Source organism: Ascaphus truei, chromosome 4 (genome assembly GCF_040206685.1).
Source record: "Ascaphus truei isolate aAscTru1 chromosome 4, aAscTru1.hap1, whole genome shotgun sequence".
In the NCBI taxonomy this organism is placed as follows: domain Eukaryota; kingdom Metazoa; phylum Chordata; class Amphibia; order Anura; family Ascaphidae; genus Ascaphus; species Ascaphus truei.
In genome coordinates this window covers 294444165-294463528 of record NC_134486.1, presented here as the reverse complement: position 1 = coordinate 294463528, position 19364 = coordinate 294444165, and the positions used below count along the sequence as shown (strand labels likewise).

The window sequence follows — 19364 nt, the reverse complement described above, 5'->3', positions numbered from 1 at the left end:
TAAAGGAAAGAAGTGGAATAAATACTGTTGTATTTATCATCCTTCACTGTTGACCTTTACTTTACGATTGCATGCTACAAGCCCGCGTAATAAAATGTTATCACACACGCGAATGTCAAAGCAGCTTTCAGGACACATGATCCGTGATCTTTTGCCATATGTTACGGCAAAGCGTTGTACCATTTGGTGTAGAATTTTTCTGTGTTTTGTGTCCTGGATGCGTTTTATTAGGATAACATAACAAAGATTTAATTGTTGTTGTACATTAACTTTTTGAAAGATCATAGTAGATGCCTCCCATAAAAATAAATAAACGGAAGGCCTAAGTGATCTTAAAAGCTTGAAAGTACAAGACTTGCTATACATTATGTTGATTCAATGACTGGTATCAAAGCCTACAAGAATGCAGTGGTGATGACTTATCGTATTTGTAATTGGTGCTATAATTACATGCAAATACTTTTTTTGTAATATATAAACATTCATCATACACTAGTTTCTGAAGCAATTGTCGTATTGCAAAATGAGGCAATAAAGCACTTTTAGGAAATACTGTATAGCTCCTAATAAGTGAACGCAGGAATTCCACCCCCACGCCCCCCCCCCCACTAATTAAAAATTAAATAAGACATGTTTCTTTACTGTATCAGGGCAATACTCACCTGGACTTTTATTTGGGACACCTTGGAAATGTTGTCACGTGGCCATACGTGTAGCACACACAAGAGAGAGAAATCCTATCAAAGTTGCACTTAAACCCTATTTAAATAGGAAATATAATCCTTAGAGATGAAATTCATCTCCACTAATTTTAATTTTAATGATTATACATAAAAGAAATAACACATTTAAAATCTAATTAGAGTATCCTAAATGTTAATCTCTTTGCTGGGGTTATGGATTAATAGCCCTTGTGTATCAATATTAAATGCTCCCAGTGAAATATGGCATAGTGAAGGGTACTGCAATCCAACTTGGGAGATACAGTATACCGTAGGGTGAAGGTAGTCAGTGATTCAGTGACAAAACAATAGAAATCCCTATGAAGCTTAGGTCCATTCTATAGTGTGTGTGTGTGTGTGTGTGTGTGTGTGTGTGTGTGTGTGTGTGTGTGTGTGTGTGTGTGTGTGTGTGTGTGTGTGTTATATAATGGCTTAAATAAGATTTTTTTTTAAAGGAAAAAAAAAGTTGAATAAATATTTTTTTTTTGTGCACTCATTGACACATATACATATACACCTTCCCATACATACATTTCATCGGTGGTAGCAGCGCAAAATCTTCATTTTCTGGTCTTCCCCGCTGTCTGTCTGTTCCCTGCCATGCGCGCGCGTCCCTTGTATAGAAGAAGGGCTGACTAACCTCAGCCATCTATCACTGCCGCACGGCGTAGCACGCGCACGCAGTATAGAAGGAGCCTTAAGGGCTGAAATTATATAAGGGGTGTGTACCCACTATCCCTAAAAAAAAATGTGTAAGCCTTACATTTAGTATGTAAGGGATATACAGTAAGGTGAAATAACACAAAACCACGAACGTATTCTCCTTGCATAAATTCATAAGTGAAGCACACATGGACTTATCCTAACATGCGGACATCTTCAAAGTCTGTAAATGAAAATGTAAAGTATACGTAGTGTACTCTGCTGCAGCAGTTCATGAGCGGCTATTGAGAAACCCACTAATGTTGGCATAAAGCAGCTCCAATCTTGTATCACAAATGTATCACAAGTGTCACCAAATGTACTAGGATGGTACATGTATCTTGTGGCTCTATACTGTTACAAGGTTGCAAAATATCCAAAAAGGAATATACATCAAAATCATTAAAAATGACAGGAGTTTAATTAATTAATCAAAAACGCTATGCTATTTTAAACTAATTAAATCAATGCAGCGCACCAACACCTGAGATATAGTTTTCCTACATACACACACGCGAACTTGACAGTTCGGGGGATTAGCAACACTAACCAATGTATCACAAATATATCATGTTCTTAATATGTATAAACAAAATATACTGTGATGGTACATATATAATGTGACCATATAATGATATGGTGTTGCATGGGTAGAAAAGGCATAGACAAGACGTGCTCAGCTGTTTGTAGCTAATCACAATAAATGCAGCATGCTAGAGCCTGATATAATATTTCCACATACAGGCATATAATATTTCAACATACAGGCATACAAACCTATCAGTCACTGTGATTAGCAACACCCACCAGTAGCCATACGTCTCTAATTTTTTTGAGTTGAGATCCAAGGAATCATGCTCTTGTTGGCCATTAGATCAAATGTATGGAAACATTCATTATAATAGTATTTGATTATATTAATACAATGAAGATAAATGACTTCTCACTTTAAGATGCAACCCTTTCTACAGTTTCTAACTTTTAGGAGTTTCAAGGTGTTACTCTTAAAAAAAAACAAAACAAAAAAAACCATTGTATTTTAAAACATTTACCTTCTTAGAAAAACAAAAAACAAAACCACCTTATTTATTGTAGTTTTCACTGGCCACTGATGGATGTGTTTTTGTTTTTTTTTGTTTTCTTCCCATGCTTTTCCTTCTGTCTTTGTGTTTTTAAAAGGATGACCACCATTGGATACAGAGCGGTCTTTTAATTTCTTGAAGTGTAAATTATTGTAAAGTTGCAGGATTGCACCCTAAAGAAAGCAAGGTCAGAATTAAAGACAAGATTCAATAAGTGCTGGTCAGTGGCAGATTTAAAATATTGCCGCCCATAGGCACTTACCCCGGGCCGCCTGCAGCAACGCCCTCATTCTGCAGCATCACAACGTCAAATTATGCTGTAACGTCACGTTTCCGTGACATCGCCATGTGATGTCGCAGCATCATTTGACTCTGCGATGCTGCAAAAGGAGGGCAGTGTGAAGGAGAAGGTAAGAGACCTCAACAGCGGCCTCACGCTCTCCTCCGGCAATCAGTGGGAAAGTGAGGGTGGGCCTCTATGCCGCCCCAGGTCCGGGCCAAATGAGAAATCGGCCACTTGTACTGACCGCGCGTTAACCTGCATTGACTTGAACGAAAGTTTGAGTAATTGTAGTGCAATGCACTGCATCAGTGCTTATTGAATTCTCATGTATGTGACCTTTGAGACTTAGTTTGAGCGAGTTTGATTGTCAGTCAGCCTTACCACACCTACGTCAGAGTTCAATACCAGAACTTGCACTATAACTAAGCACCTACCTTGATCTGATGTTTACATCAAGGAACAGTCCAACCAAAACAGATTAAGTATTCTCAACTATGAAAGAGATGTTAAAAAACTAGGTAATTACCCAATGACTCAATGTTCCCATTTTATATTTTACTGAAAATGTGACTAATATTTGCCTGCATCATAAAGCCGGTATGGTTTATTTAATGAAAAACCCTCTAGTGACTGTAAACTCCAATCGCATACAGGAAAACATTGAAAGCAGAATATGGTAAATCCATAGAAAACTGTTTGAGAAAGATGTTACAGGTGTCTTGTTACCAAGTCACCCAGCTGCAAAGCCTGGACAAAACCAGTGCAATTGAATTTATAAAAGAAAGAACTGAAATTGCTCTCGATGGGACTTTTCTTTGGCCACAGTTTTGCAGTCAGGAAACTTAGTATTCACTGGTGCTGATGCTCCCAGCTGGGGAAACAATATAGCCACCAAATCTCCCAGGAATCGAAGGCCACCGGTGGCCATTTTGGATTCTTGATGAGAAGTACTAGCATCTTAGTCCATGGCAATGAAAAGAGTGAGACTTTTTTGCTGGGACTGTTGCTTAAACTTACAAAATACTGTCTTTTTTTTTGCCTTCGTAAAGAAAATGTATATTCGTGCTGAATGTTTTTAGAACTTTGGAAATGTACCTAGTTGTAATAAACGTTTGCCTTCATCATGTGAAAATTACATTAAAGTAGGCTAAGCGGCTATTAACTAAAATTAAAATGTAAAGCTTAAAACGGCAATTAAAAAAACAATATATATATATTTTTAATAGTTCCTGAACCGGGGGGGGGGGTCTCCACAGCTGATTCGCGGTCCCCCGATCTCCAGAGACTATCCGGTTCCTAAAATATATATGGTATACTTTTTGTGTGCCAGTTTGACACACTAAAATACAAATATGGCTGCAGGTCACCAACGGCAAATAACTGCATCTTCTGGGGACGTGGTTCTCATGCGGTTGCCAGAAAGGTGCTGACCCTGGTGCCCATTTTGCCCCTAAAAAGTGCAAATATTTCCGCATCCCGTGTGCAGAGTTTCTAGGTGTCGGAGGACTTAGAACCAGCACAGGAGATACTCTGGTTCAGTGATACAAATAAATAAAGTGGTCACTAAAAAAACAACTGCATCGACTACTGCTTTAAACTGTCTGAAATCATTTGATACATTTTTTTGTTTTGTTTTTTTTGGAGTACATTATTATTCCATATTTGCTAATCTGCATCACTAAGGAAAATATGTATTTTAAGGCATAGCCAAGTTCTGTGAAATTATTCATAGTCCTTATTGCTGTGACTGTGCCTATAATATTGCCTACACTGTTGGTCAGATACAGAAAGGTGCAAGTACGAGAGAACATGCGAATAACACTTACATGTACAGTATATCCTATAGCAAAGCTAATACACACATCACAATGTACGGGTCATTCACAAAAATATTACATATACAGTATAGGAGAGGTACCCAAAATGCCACTAATGTTTCCTGGATATCAAAAGGAAGTTTTAATTGGGAAAGTAAAATAAAAAAAAATCCAACATCTAGCAACTATAGCTGGATCTTATTATAATAGTTATGGTGTCTATTGTTCATATAACTGTTTTAATTGGCAAATAAAACTTTCATGCAATTTGACACAAAGATTGAAGCAAGCATTACATTTGAATAAAGCAACTTATGCCTACTTATTTTTTTTATTTTTTTTAGTGTTTGATGGCGTTATGGTGAGACATTACAGAATCCGGAAAATGGACGACGGTGGATTTTACATAACCCGGAAGAGGACATTTCAAAGTTTGAATGAACTTGTTGTAAATTATTGTTCGAATGCTGATGGACTTTGTTGCAAACTCTGCAAACCATGCCCAATGGTAAAAATATGAACTTTCTATTCTCCACTTCTTTACTCTCAAAGCATTGTTTTGTAACCTTGCAGAATATTAATTGTCACATTTATTATTTTTCGAATATACTTCACGAGTCTTGACCAGCAGAACTTGCAGGGATGACACATATAGTAAAAAATTGTAGAAGGTAATGCTAGAAGTTTAGTTAAAGCAGCAATTATTATTACATTATCTATTGTTACAGTTTGCAGCTCAAACTGCTGGAAACATTGCAATACTTTCCTATTTGGGATAATTTGATGCAGAAGATCTTGCACTGCTTGGGTGGTGGGCTAAAACCTGCTATAGAAATCAAAGGATTTTTTAAACTCATTAAAAATGACAGGAGTTGAATTACAAAAAAAATACTGTAAGTCATCTAATACTAAAGAACTGATTTTATTTATATATTTTTTTTAATTTCACGTTTTGCTGCTTAAATGGTTTTGTGCTTGACTGCAAGAGAAGAATCCTTTCAAACAATATAGCACAACTCCTTGTATAACATTTTTAAAATGTGTATATACTGTACTATTATCCAATGAGAGCCTAAAGCGTAATTTTATTTTTTAGAATATATATATATACACACACACACACACACACACACACACACACACACACACACACACACACACACACACACTGTATATATATTTATTTGTATATTAGGGGTACAGTACTTCATATCACAATACAAATCGGACTGGGGTAGCAAAGGCCCACAGAGTAGAGGTAATCAAATTGTTGGGCACTTAATGGCCATGACATGGTTATACAGTACATGCATCAATGTACACATGCATTCATTGACGCGTATACTGTACATGCATGCCTACACACATACAGCAACATACATACACTAGTTCTTACTTTCATCTGTTGCAGTTTTTTTTTGTCCCATAACGGTACAACTTTTTCCTTAATACATAGACCTCCCAGTGATAAACTGATTTAAAAAGATTGATTACAGCCCAATCCTCTGGCAGAAATGAAAGGGAGGCAGGCAGGTTATAATTGGAAATGCTGGAGGTTGGCACAGAGAAAAGAAAGGGAGACAGAAAACAGTGCTGTGCTTGATACAGTGCAGCAAGGGGGTTCCAAATAAAGACATCCCCTTGGTCAGTGGATGACCAGTAATTTACCTTGTGCTAAAATCTGTGGTGAGGCCCTGAACTTTTTAGAATAGATACTTATTCACTTCTGTCCATGCATTGAACTGGAGCGGATAATCGACTTTTCTTTTTTTGAGACAAAATTAGCAATTGCCAGCCCCAATAGAGCAGAGGTGCTTGACTCCCAACAGATCAGGTTTTCTAGCCCTGCCCTGCCTGAGCCGCCTATGCTGAAGGTGGGATATCCTGAAAAGGACTTGAGTTGAGCACCCTGCACTAGATCACACACATAGGTGTAGTTATGTAAATATAATTATTAAAAGCTACTAAATGTTGACTATATTATACATTTAGGGGTCATACAAACTGCCAACAAATACATCTAGATATGGAGCAAAGTAAACATTTTTTAGTGTGCATCTCCATCAAATGCTGCGGATACCATGCATTACACAGCTTAGTTAGAGAGGTTTATGCAACTATAGATATATTTGGTTCAAGAAAAAGGGGAAAATGTAATACATTGAGAGTTACCTATTGTTTTCAAGTAAATGGCAGACAATCATAGAATTAGATCCATTGTAATACTGTCTTAGCCCTTTGAGTGCCAGATAGGCACTCTTGTCCCACGGCCTATCTGGCACTCGCTTTCACTTGATTGCTCCATTGCTGACAGTCGGAATGGAAGGGGAGGAGTCACCCCCCTCCTGTCCACCGCCATCAGTCTCCAGAACCGCGTTGATTTCAGCTCTGGGTCCCCCTGCTTTCCAAGATACTTCCCTCCATAGGGGTTGCCAGAAGTTGGAACTAACATAATGGCAACATAAATGCCACGCGAGTCAATAGGAAGCTGTGACGTTATCCCTTGTGACTTTCTATTGGCCTCAAGTGACGAACAACATTTAAACGGAGTAGAGATACTGGCAGTAACTACGGAGGGAAGTATCTCAGGAAGTATCTGAAATTAACAGGGTTCAGCTCAGGAGACCCCCTGCTTCAAATCGTACAGTATGAAAAAAAAAAAAAAAACCATGATAAATCCCATGTTCATTTGTATTATTTTTTATAAATATCTGTTTTGAAAATTTTGAATCTTTGACTGTTTAATAGGTGTTGCATTTCATCATTTTAAGGGCTTTTTGAAAGAGCACTCTCTTCTTTGATTCCAGATCCACAAAAGACGGCCAAGCTTCAGCACACATTTACTCCCATTCATATTGTTTCAATTCTGCAATTGCATTTTTTTTCAAGATTATACTGTATAACATCTATTCACTGCAGAATATTCGTTTCAGGGGTCACTAAAAAAAGGTGCATGTATCAGAATTTTGGGGTGTATTTCCATTTTGATTCTTTCAGATTTGAATCTACATTGAAGAAAGAAAAGTAAATAATTCATACATTATTAAACAAAATCTAAAACTAGTAGGAATTATGCTACATTATTGGGAGCTTTAACATATTTTAAAGAGGCAATATTTTAAAAGTTGGCCTTGACAGTACCTCTTACTTTCAGCTAAGTAAACTATCCTGTAATAATATATGAATTTGCGGAGATGTGTGCTAAAAGCTTAACACCCTTTTTGTGGCTTGAGGCCTTTGTGAGATAAAGGGTGCCATCTAGTGGACACATTCAGCAGTATACCAATCATCCTTCCATGGACCGATCGATCCATAGCACACGGAGAAATCCATGATGCAGGGATTGCCGGGGCTTCTTTAAGATGTGAAGTATGAGAAGGGAAGAGATGTCTGAATTGTTTGAAATGAACCATTTTCCTAAGGGAAATTTAGTTTTTCTGCCGTAACAAAGGGTTAAATATCATACTTTTAAACTTAGTGTGATGGTGATTTCCATTTTACTCCAATTACAAGCTAGAGAATCTGTGTTACAGGCTGAGAAAAGAAACCGGTCTTCTTCGAAACGAGCAGAGATTTGAAAAAATGAGTTAGAGATTGACATCGGTCCTTCTTGATCTTTCATAAGGTCCCAATAGTAGCCAGTGGTTAATACCAGATCCTAGTGGTCATGACATTGTTGGTATTTTGTCACTCGAATTGTGTAGCAATATTTCTCATTAAGAAATCTATACTTTATCTATTTGACAGATATTTATAAAATCATGCCTTTTTTTTTGTCCTACGCTATTTTAATGTTTCAGAAAATATCTATTTTGTGTCTTCTTTGAACCAGAAGGAAGTTCCTCTCCCTCCAGACTTGTGCTACAAAACTGCGGATCAATGGGAGATTGACCGAAACTCTGTGAAATTTTTGAAACAGCTGGGGCATGGTCAATTTGGTGAGGTCTGGGAAGGATTGTGGAACAATACTATGCCGGTGGCCATTAAAACATTGAAAGCAGGTATTGTAAATCTAGATAACAGATGTAGAAATCTACATTGATTTTATTTTTGAGACATAGTATTGGTAAATGGGTTGTGTTATCTTGTTTTCAATTGTATGATTAAAAGTACGCCAACATTCCTTCCTTAATTTTGCAGTGAACTGATCCTAAATTTAATGAGAACATGCTACGATGGAAAAGTTTGATAAATTATACTGTACTCTATATGAAGGGTTTCGTCACATGAAGCTCAAATGTCGATGTATCAAAGTACTGTATGTAAGATCAGTTCTGATTTGATTTAACACCATAGAGATCAATGAGCACATTATGGAGTGTTTAAAGGAAGGGCTGGAGGAGTTAATAAATATAGTATTATAGGGGGTGCATAATATGAAATATTAAAATGACTTTTTAATAATACACATTTAATATATACATAATTTTGCTACATACCACCCCTGTTTCAAGTGTATTGGAAAAAATACTGCAGATATTCCTATATAACGGAAACAAAATTACATTATATATTCACTAAGGAATGTTGGTTTCAGAGACCACTAAGAAAGCCGCGTGTATCATAAATTCTTTTGTATTTCAATTGTACGAAGGGTATGATCAAAGAAGATCCAGAAGAATCCTCCACTAGGTTGCACTCTATGCTTCAGTACTCTGTTAACAATCACAGAGTCACAAATAATTTTATGTAATAAAATGTTATTGTTTTATTTTAACCTGGGTTTTCTGATTCAGAATTAATAGACAGCCAATTGCAATTTATCAGATTTTGCTAGGACAAAATTGCCCCCCAAAATATATCTCATTACTGAAGCATAGAGTGCAACCAGGTGGAGGATTCTTCTGCATCTTCTTTGATCATACCCTTCGTTCCTTTCATTAATCCTCATGCACCATGTTATTTACCTAAAAGAAAATGAATAGAAGGATGAGCGGTTTATATCATTAATTGTTTAGTATTTAGATGGTAATTATTTGTTTTGGGCCTCCATTGATGGAAAAGAAAAGTAAATATTGAATAATTAAACAAAATCTAATGAACTGTTACATTTCTTTAATTTGGGGATCCTGTGAGTAGAGTGATAAAAACAATATCTGGTGCTGTTCTGTTCTGGGTCTTCCTGGCCCATCAAAGTTAATTTCTTTCAGATGCAGAACCAATTTGCACACTTTTTTTTTATCTTTATTCGTATTAATAAAAAATAATCCACACTTTTTTTGATGAACAGCAGCAGTTGCAATTTGTGATACTGCACATTTCATCATTGGTAGTGCTTTACTTCTTCTCCACATTAGAGGGTTAAACTTCTTCTCCTCCCATTATATTATTGAGCGTAATGTTTGTTTTTCCACAGTCCACCGGGACATTAAAAGGTTTCTTTTCTTCTAACACATTTGGCATGCTCCAATTATAAATAATAATAAAAAAAATAAATAAAAAAAATCAGCTGAGTTGATACTGTGTTAGTACTGAAGATTTGTGACACTTGTCCTCTAGATTACAGAGAAACAGAAAGCAATTTTAGCTATTCCCACATGGTTGCTGTGCAGATAGGAACAGTCCTTTATAACATCAACTGACTTGTTTTCTTATTATTTTATTTCAGGGTCAATGAATCCACAGGATTTCTTAAGGGAGGCACACATTATGAAGAACATCAGACATCCAAAACTTATCCAACTCTATGCTGTCTGTACTTTGGAGGAGCCAGTTTATATTATCACTGAGCTGATGAGACACGGAAGTCTGCATAGTTATCTCCAAAGTAAGTAAGAGCTGTAAGCCTATTGAATTCACATGATTACCTGGTACACTGAAAGGCTGTGTTGTGTTAAAGTGGGCATTCTTAAAGACCTCTTAAAATGTATTATCGCCAATGTCAACATGATACAGGTTTATCTGGCAGCAAAGAGATTAAGGTTCATATACTAAGCAGCGCTATTCCATAAAATGTTTTCTGGACAATTAGTTTCAATGGACCATAAGGTGTATTCCATTACTGAAAGAGTAGCACCCTTAGTAAATATGGTCCTAAACTTTCCTCTGCCAGAACAGAGCTCATGCACTGTGAGTGTAGCATTTACTTTTTTACTGTGTAACGGGTATTCCCCCCCCCCAATCGCAGATATAGTGTGGGGTGCAAGGGAACATACAATGTTACCATAGGTGTGGTGCGTTACCTGTTGGCTCACAGGAGGGCTGAGCTTCCGCCACGGCGAACCTGGGACAATCATACTAGGGGTACTCACTTACATCGATGCAGCGCCTCCACCTGCGATGGCTCCCACCGAGGGGGAGTGGTTCCTCGCAGGACAATCAATAATACCATACACAGTGATTTATATATTAACTAATACCATTTACTGGGAACAGCATATAACACATATCATGACATCAATAACATAACATATCAGAACAGGTGTCCCTCTCTCGAGGAGACACTTACTGCGACGTCCAGCAGGACGCTTCCCCAACACCAGGTGATCCCACCCAGTGTCCAAAGAACCCCACCCAATGTCCCGCACTCTTGCAGAGAGAGGCAATCGGTGACTGCGCAGTCACTATTTATACTAAGGGCCCGTTGGTGCACTTGTGTATTAGATAGTACCTGCCGAGCACTCCCGTGCTCGGATCTCCGACTGGCATCACAAAGGATCCGTCGAGTGAAGGTTCCGTCTGATCCCACACCGGACTCCTTTGCACGCGACCCGAACCTGGAAACAGTCTCTGCGGACCCCAACTTGGATCCGAACCTCGTAGCAGGAACCGCAGCGTCCGCTGTGTCCCTGTCTAATCTACCCTACCGTGACAGGATCCCTAACATAGGACCTGTCCCTACAGCACTAAGTGACACGCGCTATACTATAGGCCGTCCCTATAGCACAGCAACCTGTAATGGCTTTAGGGGAAGCTCCTAGGGGCCTACAGGGGTTAATAGCCTGCCCCACTCCCCTAACTCTTCCCAGCCCTGACTGTTACTAAACTAATCCCAGCGCCTGCAGCAACAAGCTGTGACCCACTGGATGTTGGCAGCCAACGTGCTGCGCAACAAGGTGCCTGCCTGTCAGACCTCACAGCACTGACCGCCGTGACTCTGACAAGGCAGCACTACACTAAGGGCAGCGACCCTATCTTGGGCCTCCCTCAGCACTTACCCACTAACCTAGTGGGGATTTGGGGCCTACCTGGGGTGTGGGTACCTATACGGGCAGGAGCTGCACTCGCTCCCCGCACCCTTCCTTCCCTCACCGCTCCCCTGCTCCAACTTGCAAACCTGAGTGACAGGGTCCCTTAACCTAGGGCAGTCCCTGGCAACCCTCACTCTCATGTGGTATTTAGCTACCTCGGGCCCTGGGGGTGCTGGCCTAGTACAGGGAGTCCCTGACTTCTGTACCCTACCTCCTTCCCTGGGCTGCTCCGGTCTCTGAATGACTAGCGTGGGCTCAGCGTGCGAATTGTATCCACTTGCCTCTGCAGACTTCCTAAGCCCTATTGGCTCCCTGGTATCACGTGGGACAATCAAAGGCTCATGGGACACGTAGTCCCAGCTCAGAGCCTTCCCTGGTAGGCTAGGGCTTCGCGGGCTTTTCCTACGCTGTACTGCGCCTGTGCAAGCTTTAGGAGGCTGCCTCAACCTCTCCCTTCCTAACCTAGCCCTCGCGCAACTTCGCCCTGACTCTGGGGCTCTAACTGCGCATGCGCGAGCTAAGGGGCAATGGCGGCGCCCTTACCGCCCGGCTCCGGGAGCGCCGGGAGCCCTGTGACGCGCGTGCGGCCTTGACAACCGGCCGCACGTGTCCCCGGCAACCACCGAGCCGGGACCTGACCGCCCTCTCCCCTGCCATCGCCGGACGGAGCCGCCATTGGACGCGGCGGCCCCCGCGATCGGCAGCCAGGTGAGGGGGGCACTTGCAGGCTGGGAAGACCTGGCTACAACTGCATACATTAAATAAATATTATACACTTGCAAGCCTCAATAATAAAGTGTTGCACTCCTTATCTCCCCCCCCCCTCTTCGGGATAAGCTTTACCCTGGCTACAGTCCTTTATGGTGCTCAGTACCTGTTTGGCTCAGGAGATGCTGAGTGTTCCGTAGCGTAGTGGGGGAACAGGACATACTCGCAGTGATCCCGGATGTTCTTTCTTGGTGTCAGCGCCTCCAGCCATAGTGGGCTCCAGTAGAAATGAAGGCAATCCCCACCATGACAGTCTTTTATCTACATACATCTAGCCAATAGATTGCGACTCAGCCAGATATTTAAAAAGGTCTTTATTATGCAGCCACTGCATGATCTTAGAGAGATTTCAATCAGTTGCCAAGATAGCTTCCAGGCTCCTGGATGGTACAGCATGCTGGTAATGATGAGGCCTCACCAGAATAGTGATTGCACCCAGTCCATGAGGGACTGAGCACATGTCTCCCTCCCTCCGAGCCGGGAGGAGACTTGGCTTACATCCTCATCCTTTGAAGGTGAAGAGGGAAGTGCCTGAACCCCACCCTGTGAGGGCTAGGTTCATCTCTATAATTTAGGACACCTTCTCCTTGGTGAAAAAGGGGAGCTCGCAGGATCTGCATCCTTATTGGACACATGCAGACTCCCAGGTCACCTCCACTTCTATCACTCAGAGGCTGTAGGACGAAGGAAAACCCCCACAGGATAGCCTGTCTGTCAAGATCTTACTAGAACGTACATGACGGGGAAGGGAGACAAGTAGCTGGCCCAGCCGTGGCTACATAAGCATTGTGATTACAATGAATGCACCAATAAAAAGGGAATATGCAAAATGTTTATTAGGATGTCTTTTTGCTTATGTTAGCCTGTCATAGTTTAGGATACAGTTATTTTTCTGAATTAAAATGATGTGTTTTATCGATTTATTGACCATTCTACTCAACAAAGGGCCTTATTCATTAACTTTGAATTTATTAGTATAAACAAGATCTGATCCATTGACTTGACAGAGTTTAATTTTACTTGATTAAATTATTTATCAGCATATTTAGTTGTAACCCATATTATCAACCGTGTTGGCATATCAGAAAAACACACGAATTTAAAACCCCAATATCACTTTAGTAAGTTGTTTATCGTATGTTTAAGGAAAGGCATATTTTCCTACTTCTGATTCTCCACTGATGGCTATCCCAAATGTTACTGCATTTGCCTCCAGTACCTCTGCAGGGTGGCTGTTCTATGGATGCATTATCATTACCTTTTCAGTAAAGAGGTGCTGTCTTATGTATCCTTATATACACCCATTAACTGTATACAGTTTTTATTTCTCACACTTTGTGGTATTTGAAAATCTTTATCATCTCTACCCACTCTCTATTCCTGCAGGACAATCATTATATAGTTCTTTAGTAATGCTCTGATCTATTTAACCTCCAAAATAACTTCCATTCATTAAACAGTGGCTTATTTAATATTGACACATTGAAAGAATTGGGTTCTGTTAAATACAGAAGGGCATGCAGGTAATGAGTGATCACTGCCGAGAAACCCCCATAATTTATTTTACCATTATTGGAATACGTATTTTAGATCCAGAGTTCAGTTTTGAAGCTGAAAGCTTGTGATTGGCAGTGAAGCTATTTTCCATGTAAAATGTGGATATACTGTATTCTTGGTTAAAATCTTATTACTTAATATCAAACAGGGTTATGAAATATTACAGTTTCGAGACAATAGGGAAAGGAATATAATGTATTACCTTGGCAATGACTAAACACATACTCTGCTAAATGCAATATACCAATTACTCAGTGTTCAAATAATGCATTATTCACAATAATAAGAACAACTGATTGCTTGTCATGATTTACTTAATGTAGTCTACATTTTGAACAGTGCAATTCTGATGCACTAGATTTAAACTGATCTACAGGTACTGTAAGGCACATAGAATGGTGTTCCATGAACATCTTCAAGGGTTTCTCGTAGGTTACCAGTATAGCTCTAAGCCCCATGTGGTTCAAAAGATATATGGACTACTCAACCTTGTTATACTGTATGGATACGTTTTAGATGGCCAACTGTTTTCACTGTCTAAGATGAAGGAAAGATGACCACATCCAATAGTAGCATGAATGGGTACATTATTATACCAATACAATTATTAGCGGAATGCTTATATTGGCACATCGAGAGTGTGACAATGGAAATGCTATACTGCAACTATGAGCAGGGAAAATGATAATTGACCTAATACAAAAAGTGTGTGTGTGTGTGTGTGTGGTCAAATAATATCATTTTTATTGAATAGCCTTTTTATTTGTGTGCATTTTTTTTGTTGTTGCAGGTGATAATGGTGCAACAATCAAAGTGCCTCAGCAAGTGGATATTGGTGCTCAAGTGGCTTCAGGAATGGCTTACCTGGAAACGCAAAACTTCATCCACAGAGATTTGGCAGCCAGAAACGTACTAGTTGGAGAAAACAATATTTACAAAGTAGCAGATTTTGGACTTGCTAGAGTTTTTGAGGTATATTTGGAAATATAAATATTAAACATATTTTCTTGAAGTGTGTAAACATTATGCAACACAATCTCAATTAAGTAGATATGTCCATTACGGTGTATTGTCTTAGATGTATCGTGTAAAGCAGCATCTATTGTACTGTAAGCTGGAAAATACATGAATTCATATTCTTTCCTTTGTGAATAATCTATGTTGTCTGTGCAGGGTTCTAATTGTTTTTCAAAATACCTTACTTGTTTGAGGTCAAATAGCCATAGGAAAGGCTGCATTCATGATTGTCAGGACATCCCTGGCTAAAATCTAAAACTCCTAAAGTGTCAGATGTCTTCACAAAGAAGTCTGACTTTTTATAGTCTGGAAGTAACTGCCTTACCACCTGTTACTGGTGGAGTATTTCAAAACAATGTTGGGAGAATTTCAGCATGTACTGCTTCCTGTGCTGTACAGGCATACCCCGGTTTAAGGACACTCACTTTAAGTACACTCGCGTGTAAGGACATATCGCCCAGTAGGCAAACGGCAACTCGCGCATGCACCTGTCGGCACGTCCTGAACAGCAATACCGGCTCCATACCTGTACCGAAGCTGTGCGCAAGCGGGGAGACTATAGTCTGTTACAAATGCCTTATTTACATCAGTTATGCCTGTATATAACGATTGCAGTACAGTACATGCATCGATAAGTGGGAAAAAGGTAGTGCTTCACTTTAAGTACATTTTCGCTTTACATACATGCTCCGGTCCCATTGCGTACGTTAATGCGGGGTATGCCTGTATCTGTTATTTGTCTATGTACTGCTTGTAATGCTTCCACTTTTTTCTACTCCTAATACTAAACACAATTTTATTTCAACGAACAAGGTGACCGACCCGATATATGAGTCACAAAAAGAAACAAAGCTTCCTCTGAAATGGACGGCACCCGAAGCAATTCGATACGGCAAGTTTACTATTAAGTCCGATGTCTGGGCATACGGAATTCTTCTCTATGAAATCGTTACATATGGAAAGATGCCTTATCCTGGTAAGTTTGCGTTTTCTAATGCAGATGTTTTTTCTTTAAAGGTGCACCCCCTTTTACAAATTCACAGCACAATTTTGTAATTTCACCCCTATAGTCGCGTAATTATCTTCGTTTTTATTGATATCAAATGTCTACACAGTACTTCGATTTAATGTTCATATTTAAAAGCCTGAAAGCCCATAGGAAGAACATGGCTTTCCTGGCCTGCTGTCCCAAAATGTACACATTGTCTTTCTTTTTCTCATGTTCTTTGCTAAACTGTGGGTGTTCTTTACATTGTAACATGAAAATAGGTGATTTATGTACAAAGTTTAGTAACATTTGGACCATGTGTTGTAGTCCCTTGTACAGTGATATTAACCCCAAAGGGTTAAGATATTTTGCGATTGAGGATAATCTTGTTGTGTCTAAAGAGGTAACTCTTAGACAGTTCAAAGATTAACCCATTTGCCACTGATGGGTTCAACCCCTTTGGACTACCTACATTTATGAAAGAGCATTTGTGAATTTGAACTCCTATATTTTTATAGATGCACCAGATTTGCAGATGGGGAAGAGAAAGGGTGGGTACTTTGCTTGTGGAAAGGGGGCCACTGAATGTTCTTCTCCCCACCACACCGCAACATAACACAAAGGGAGGATATAAAAGAAGAGAATCAAACACCGGAAATTATTTAAAAATGTATATAATTATGTAATTAAAAAAAGAAGCGAATCCGTCACCAAACTTTTGGTTACGTAAGCCTGTTGCTATTAGGGTTTCACTTTTGTCCAAAGAGCAATGGTTACAGGAAGGAAGGATGAAGGTGCTGTAATTTGAAAGTGCTCCAAATAGCCCAGTATCAATAAAGTAGAGCAATGACAATGATGGCACAAGGGGAGCCATGTCTGCCTTTGATATCTTCCTGCAGGAGCAGCATTAAATGATTGGTCATAAATAATTCTAGGCAAAACATGAGGAAGGAAAAATGAGATCACAGTTTCTTCACTTAATTACAAGTAACCATCTATTATTAAAATAAAACAGAGGTGCAATCTCATTGTTGTAAATTTCAGATTCTTTAATAAGAAACACAGCGTGCATAGAAAATGTACAAATATGGTTTACTTGCCATTTAATCAGTTGAGTAATTCCATGTTTTTGTACTTGCTAATCAAAGCCTCTTTATGTTAATCCAGAAGACAAGGTCACCATGAAGTTAAAATAATCCCATGAGAAAGTGGATGGAAATGACTTTCTTATGTTAATTCTATAATTGCATGGATTATTTATAGCATGTTCTTTATTTTGTAGGTTTAACAGGCCGGCAGGCATTGGAGAAGCTGGAGCAAGGATACAGAATACCGCAACCACCTAACTGTCCTCTGGACCTATACAATATCATGCTTGAATGTTGGAAAAAAATGCCAGATGAGAGGCCAACATTTGAAACATTGACGTGGAAATTTGAAGATTTTTTTGATATGGATTCTTCATCTTATTTAGATGCAAATCAATTTGCAAGATGAACTGTAGGGCAAAGATGAGATCCTGTGTGACCTCCATTATTAATCCTCTTACCTCACTGATGGACTTGTTATTGAATATCAAGGAGACACAAACTGGTTGTCACTACTATGTACTGTAGCATGTTAATTCAACAGTGAAGGAGAACCAGAATCAATGTCATTTCAACACTTAATTGAACTGGCACACTACTACTTTAACAAACGCAGAAGCATTTATCATGAGCACATGGTTGTTTCATGTTTCTATATGACTTATTTAAACAAAAACGCAATTTGATATGGCACAATTATTCCTTAAAGTTGCATCAGAAACTTAGGTGTTAAATGGAAAAAAAAAAAAAATTATATATATATATATATATATATATATATATATATATATATATATATATATATATATATATATATATATATATATATATATATATATATATATATATATATATATATATATATATATATATATATATATTTTTTTTTTTTTTTTTAATGGGGTCTGTTGTGGATGCTCAAAATCGTTTGGCTAGAGTGTCCCCCAACATTGAGATGTCTAACATTGTGTAATAATTTGAATCTATTAAGTATGGCGTGCTAAAACAGCATAATGTGGTAAACACACTCCCGTCTTCTGGTATTCTCATCACCTTTATCACCTGGTGTTCTTATGGTTTTTTTTATAATACTTTGTGCATTTTTAGCAACTGTGAAATCAATATTTTCCTTAATATTTATGTGGAAACGAACACTTACAGCCTTATTCCAGATGTTGTGAGATCACATCCCCATGCCATAGAAGATTTGTCCCATTCATGTGAATGGGGCGGTTTCTTCTCAGCACTGGATTATGACTTCACTGCATGCTAAACAGGAGCATTAGGGCAATATACAGAGTTGTGAAGAGGCTTTCCAATGCTGGAGACAAATGTTCAGCTTCAATTTGAGTACAATCTTCTCCAGCACAGAAGTGCAACCTCAAAGGACATTGAATATGTGTTGTCGTCGTGAATGTAGAGCCTACAAACTATTGAGTAACTATAATGGCAATATAACCTTATGATCAGAAATGAAGTCTTAACTACAATTGTGTATCTTATTTTTAATAAATATAAATAAATAATATTAATAAAATATAAATAAATATATATTTAATAGAGGCTTTTAGCACTTAATGTAAATTCTTCTTTCTGCAACTAGCTTCAAAACTGTTAAAATACTTGATTGCTAAATAGCATGACATTATTTTTATGAAGGAATTTTCATTGCTGCACAGCAGGCCTGTGCAATGGCATTTGTGCTTTGCATTCACAATAAGCGATGTGTGAATCTATCAGGTTTCCATTTGCAATATTTGTTTTGCAAGTTTTCAAAGATGGCACTTTTGAAATTCTCCCTGCACTTTTTCCAAAATATGCTGTACGTAAAAAATGAGCACATCACTTGACAAATGCATATTACGTATATGACCTTCGTGCACATTTGTTTTTGCAAAAAAAGGCAAATGTTGCAGCGTTTGCAAACTTTTTGATGAAAGTTCGCACATCTTTATTCACAATGATGGTAAAAGTCAATGATCTGCTAGAAATTGAATGAAACTTGATTTTGCTTCTGTGTTCAGGAATTATTTATTTTTTCAAGGCAATAGAATAATTGCAAACGACTCTTCGTTTAACTAACCGGCGTCGGACTCATTGTCCTGTGTTATGTTAACCAATGGATGCATTGTATTTTCTTTACACTTCAT

General features: G+C 38.7%; 1 protein-coding gene across 2 annotated transcripts in view; it reads left to right on the top strand.

Moving 5' to 3' along the window:
• Window positions 1-17960, top strand: part of FRK (fyn related Src family tyrosine kinase) — a 66616-nt gene extending 48656 nt beyond the window's left edge. The window contains exons 3-8 of one of the 2 annotated variants that reach the window (XM_075597663.1): window positions 4951-5114; window positions 8442-8607; window positions 10215-10373; window positions 14912-15093; window positions 15952-16114; window positions 17409-17960. In XM_075597663.1, the coding sequence (XP_075453778.1) occupies window positions 4951-5114; window positions 8442-8607; window positions 10215-10373; window positions 14912-15093; window positions 15952-16114; window positions 17409-17623 (1049 nt within the window). In that variant the 3' untranslated portion in view covers window positions 17624-17960. Of the gene's footprint in view, window positions 1-4950; window positions 5115-8438; window positions 8608-10214; window positions 10374-14911; window positions 15094-15951; window positions 16115-17408 lie in introns of both variants that reach the window. The other variant, XM_075597662.1, reaches the window with a different exon arrangement.
• Window positions 17961-19364: the final 1404 nt, after the last annotated feature.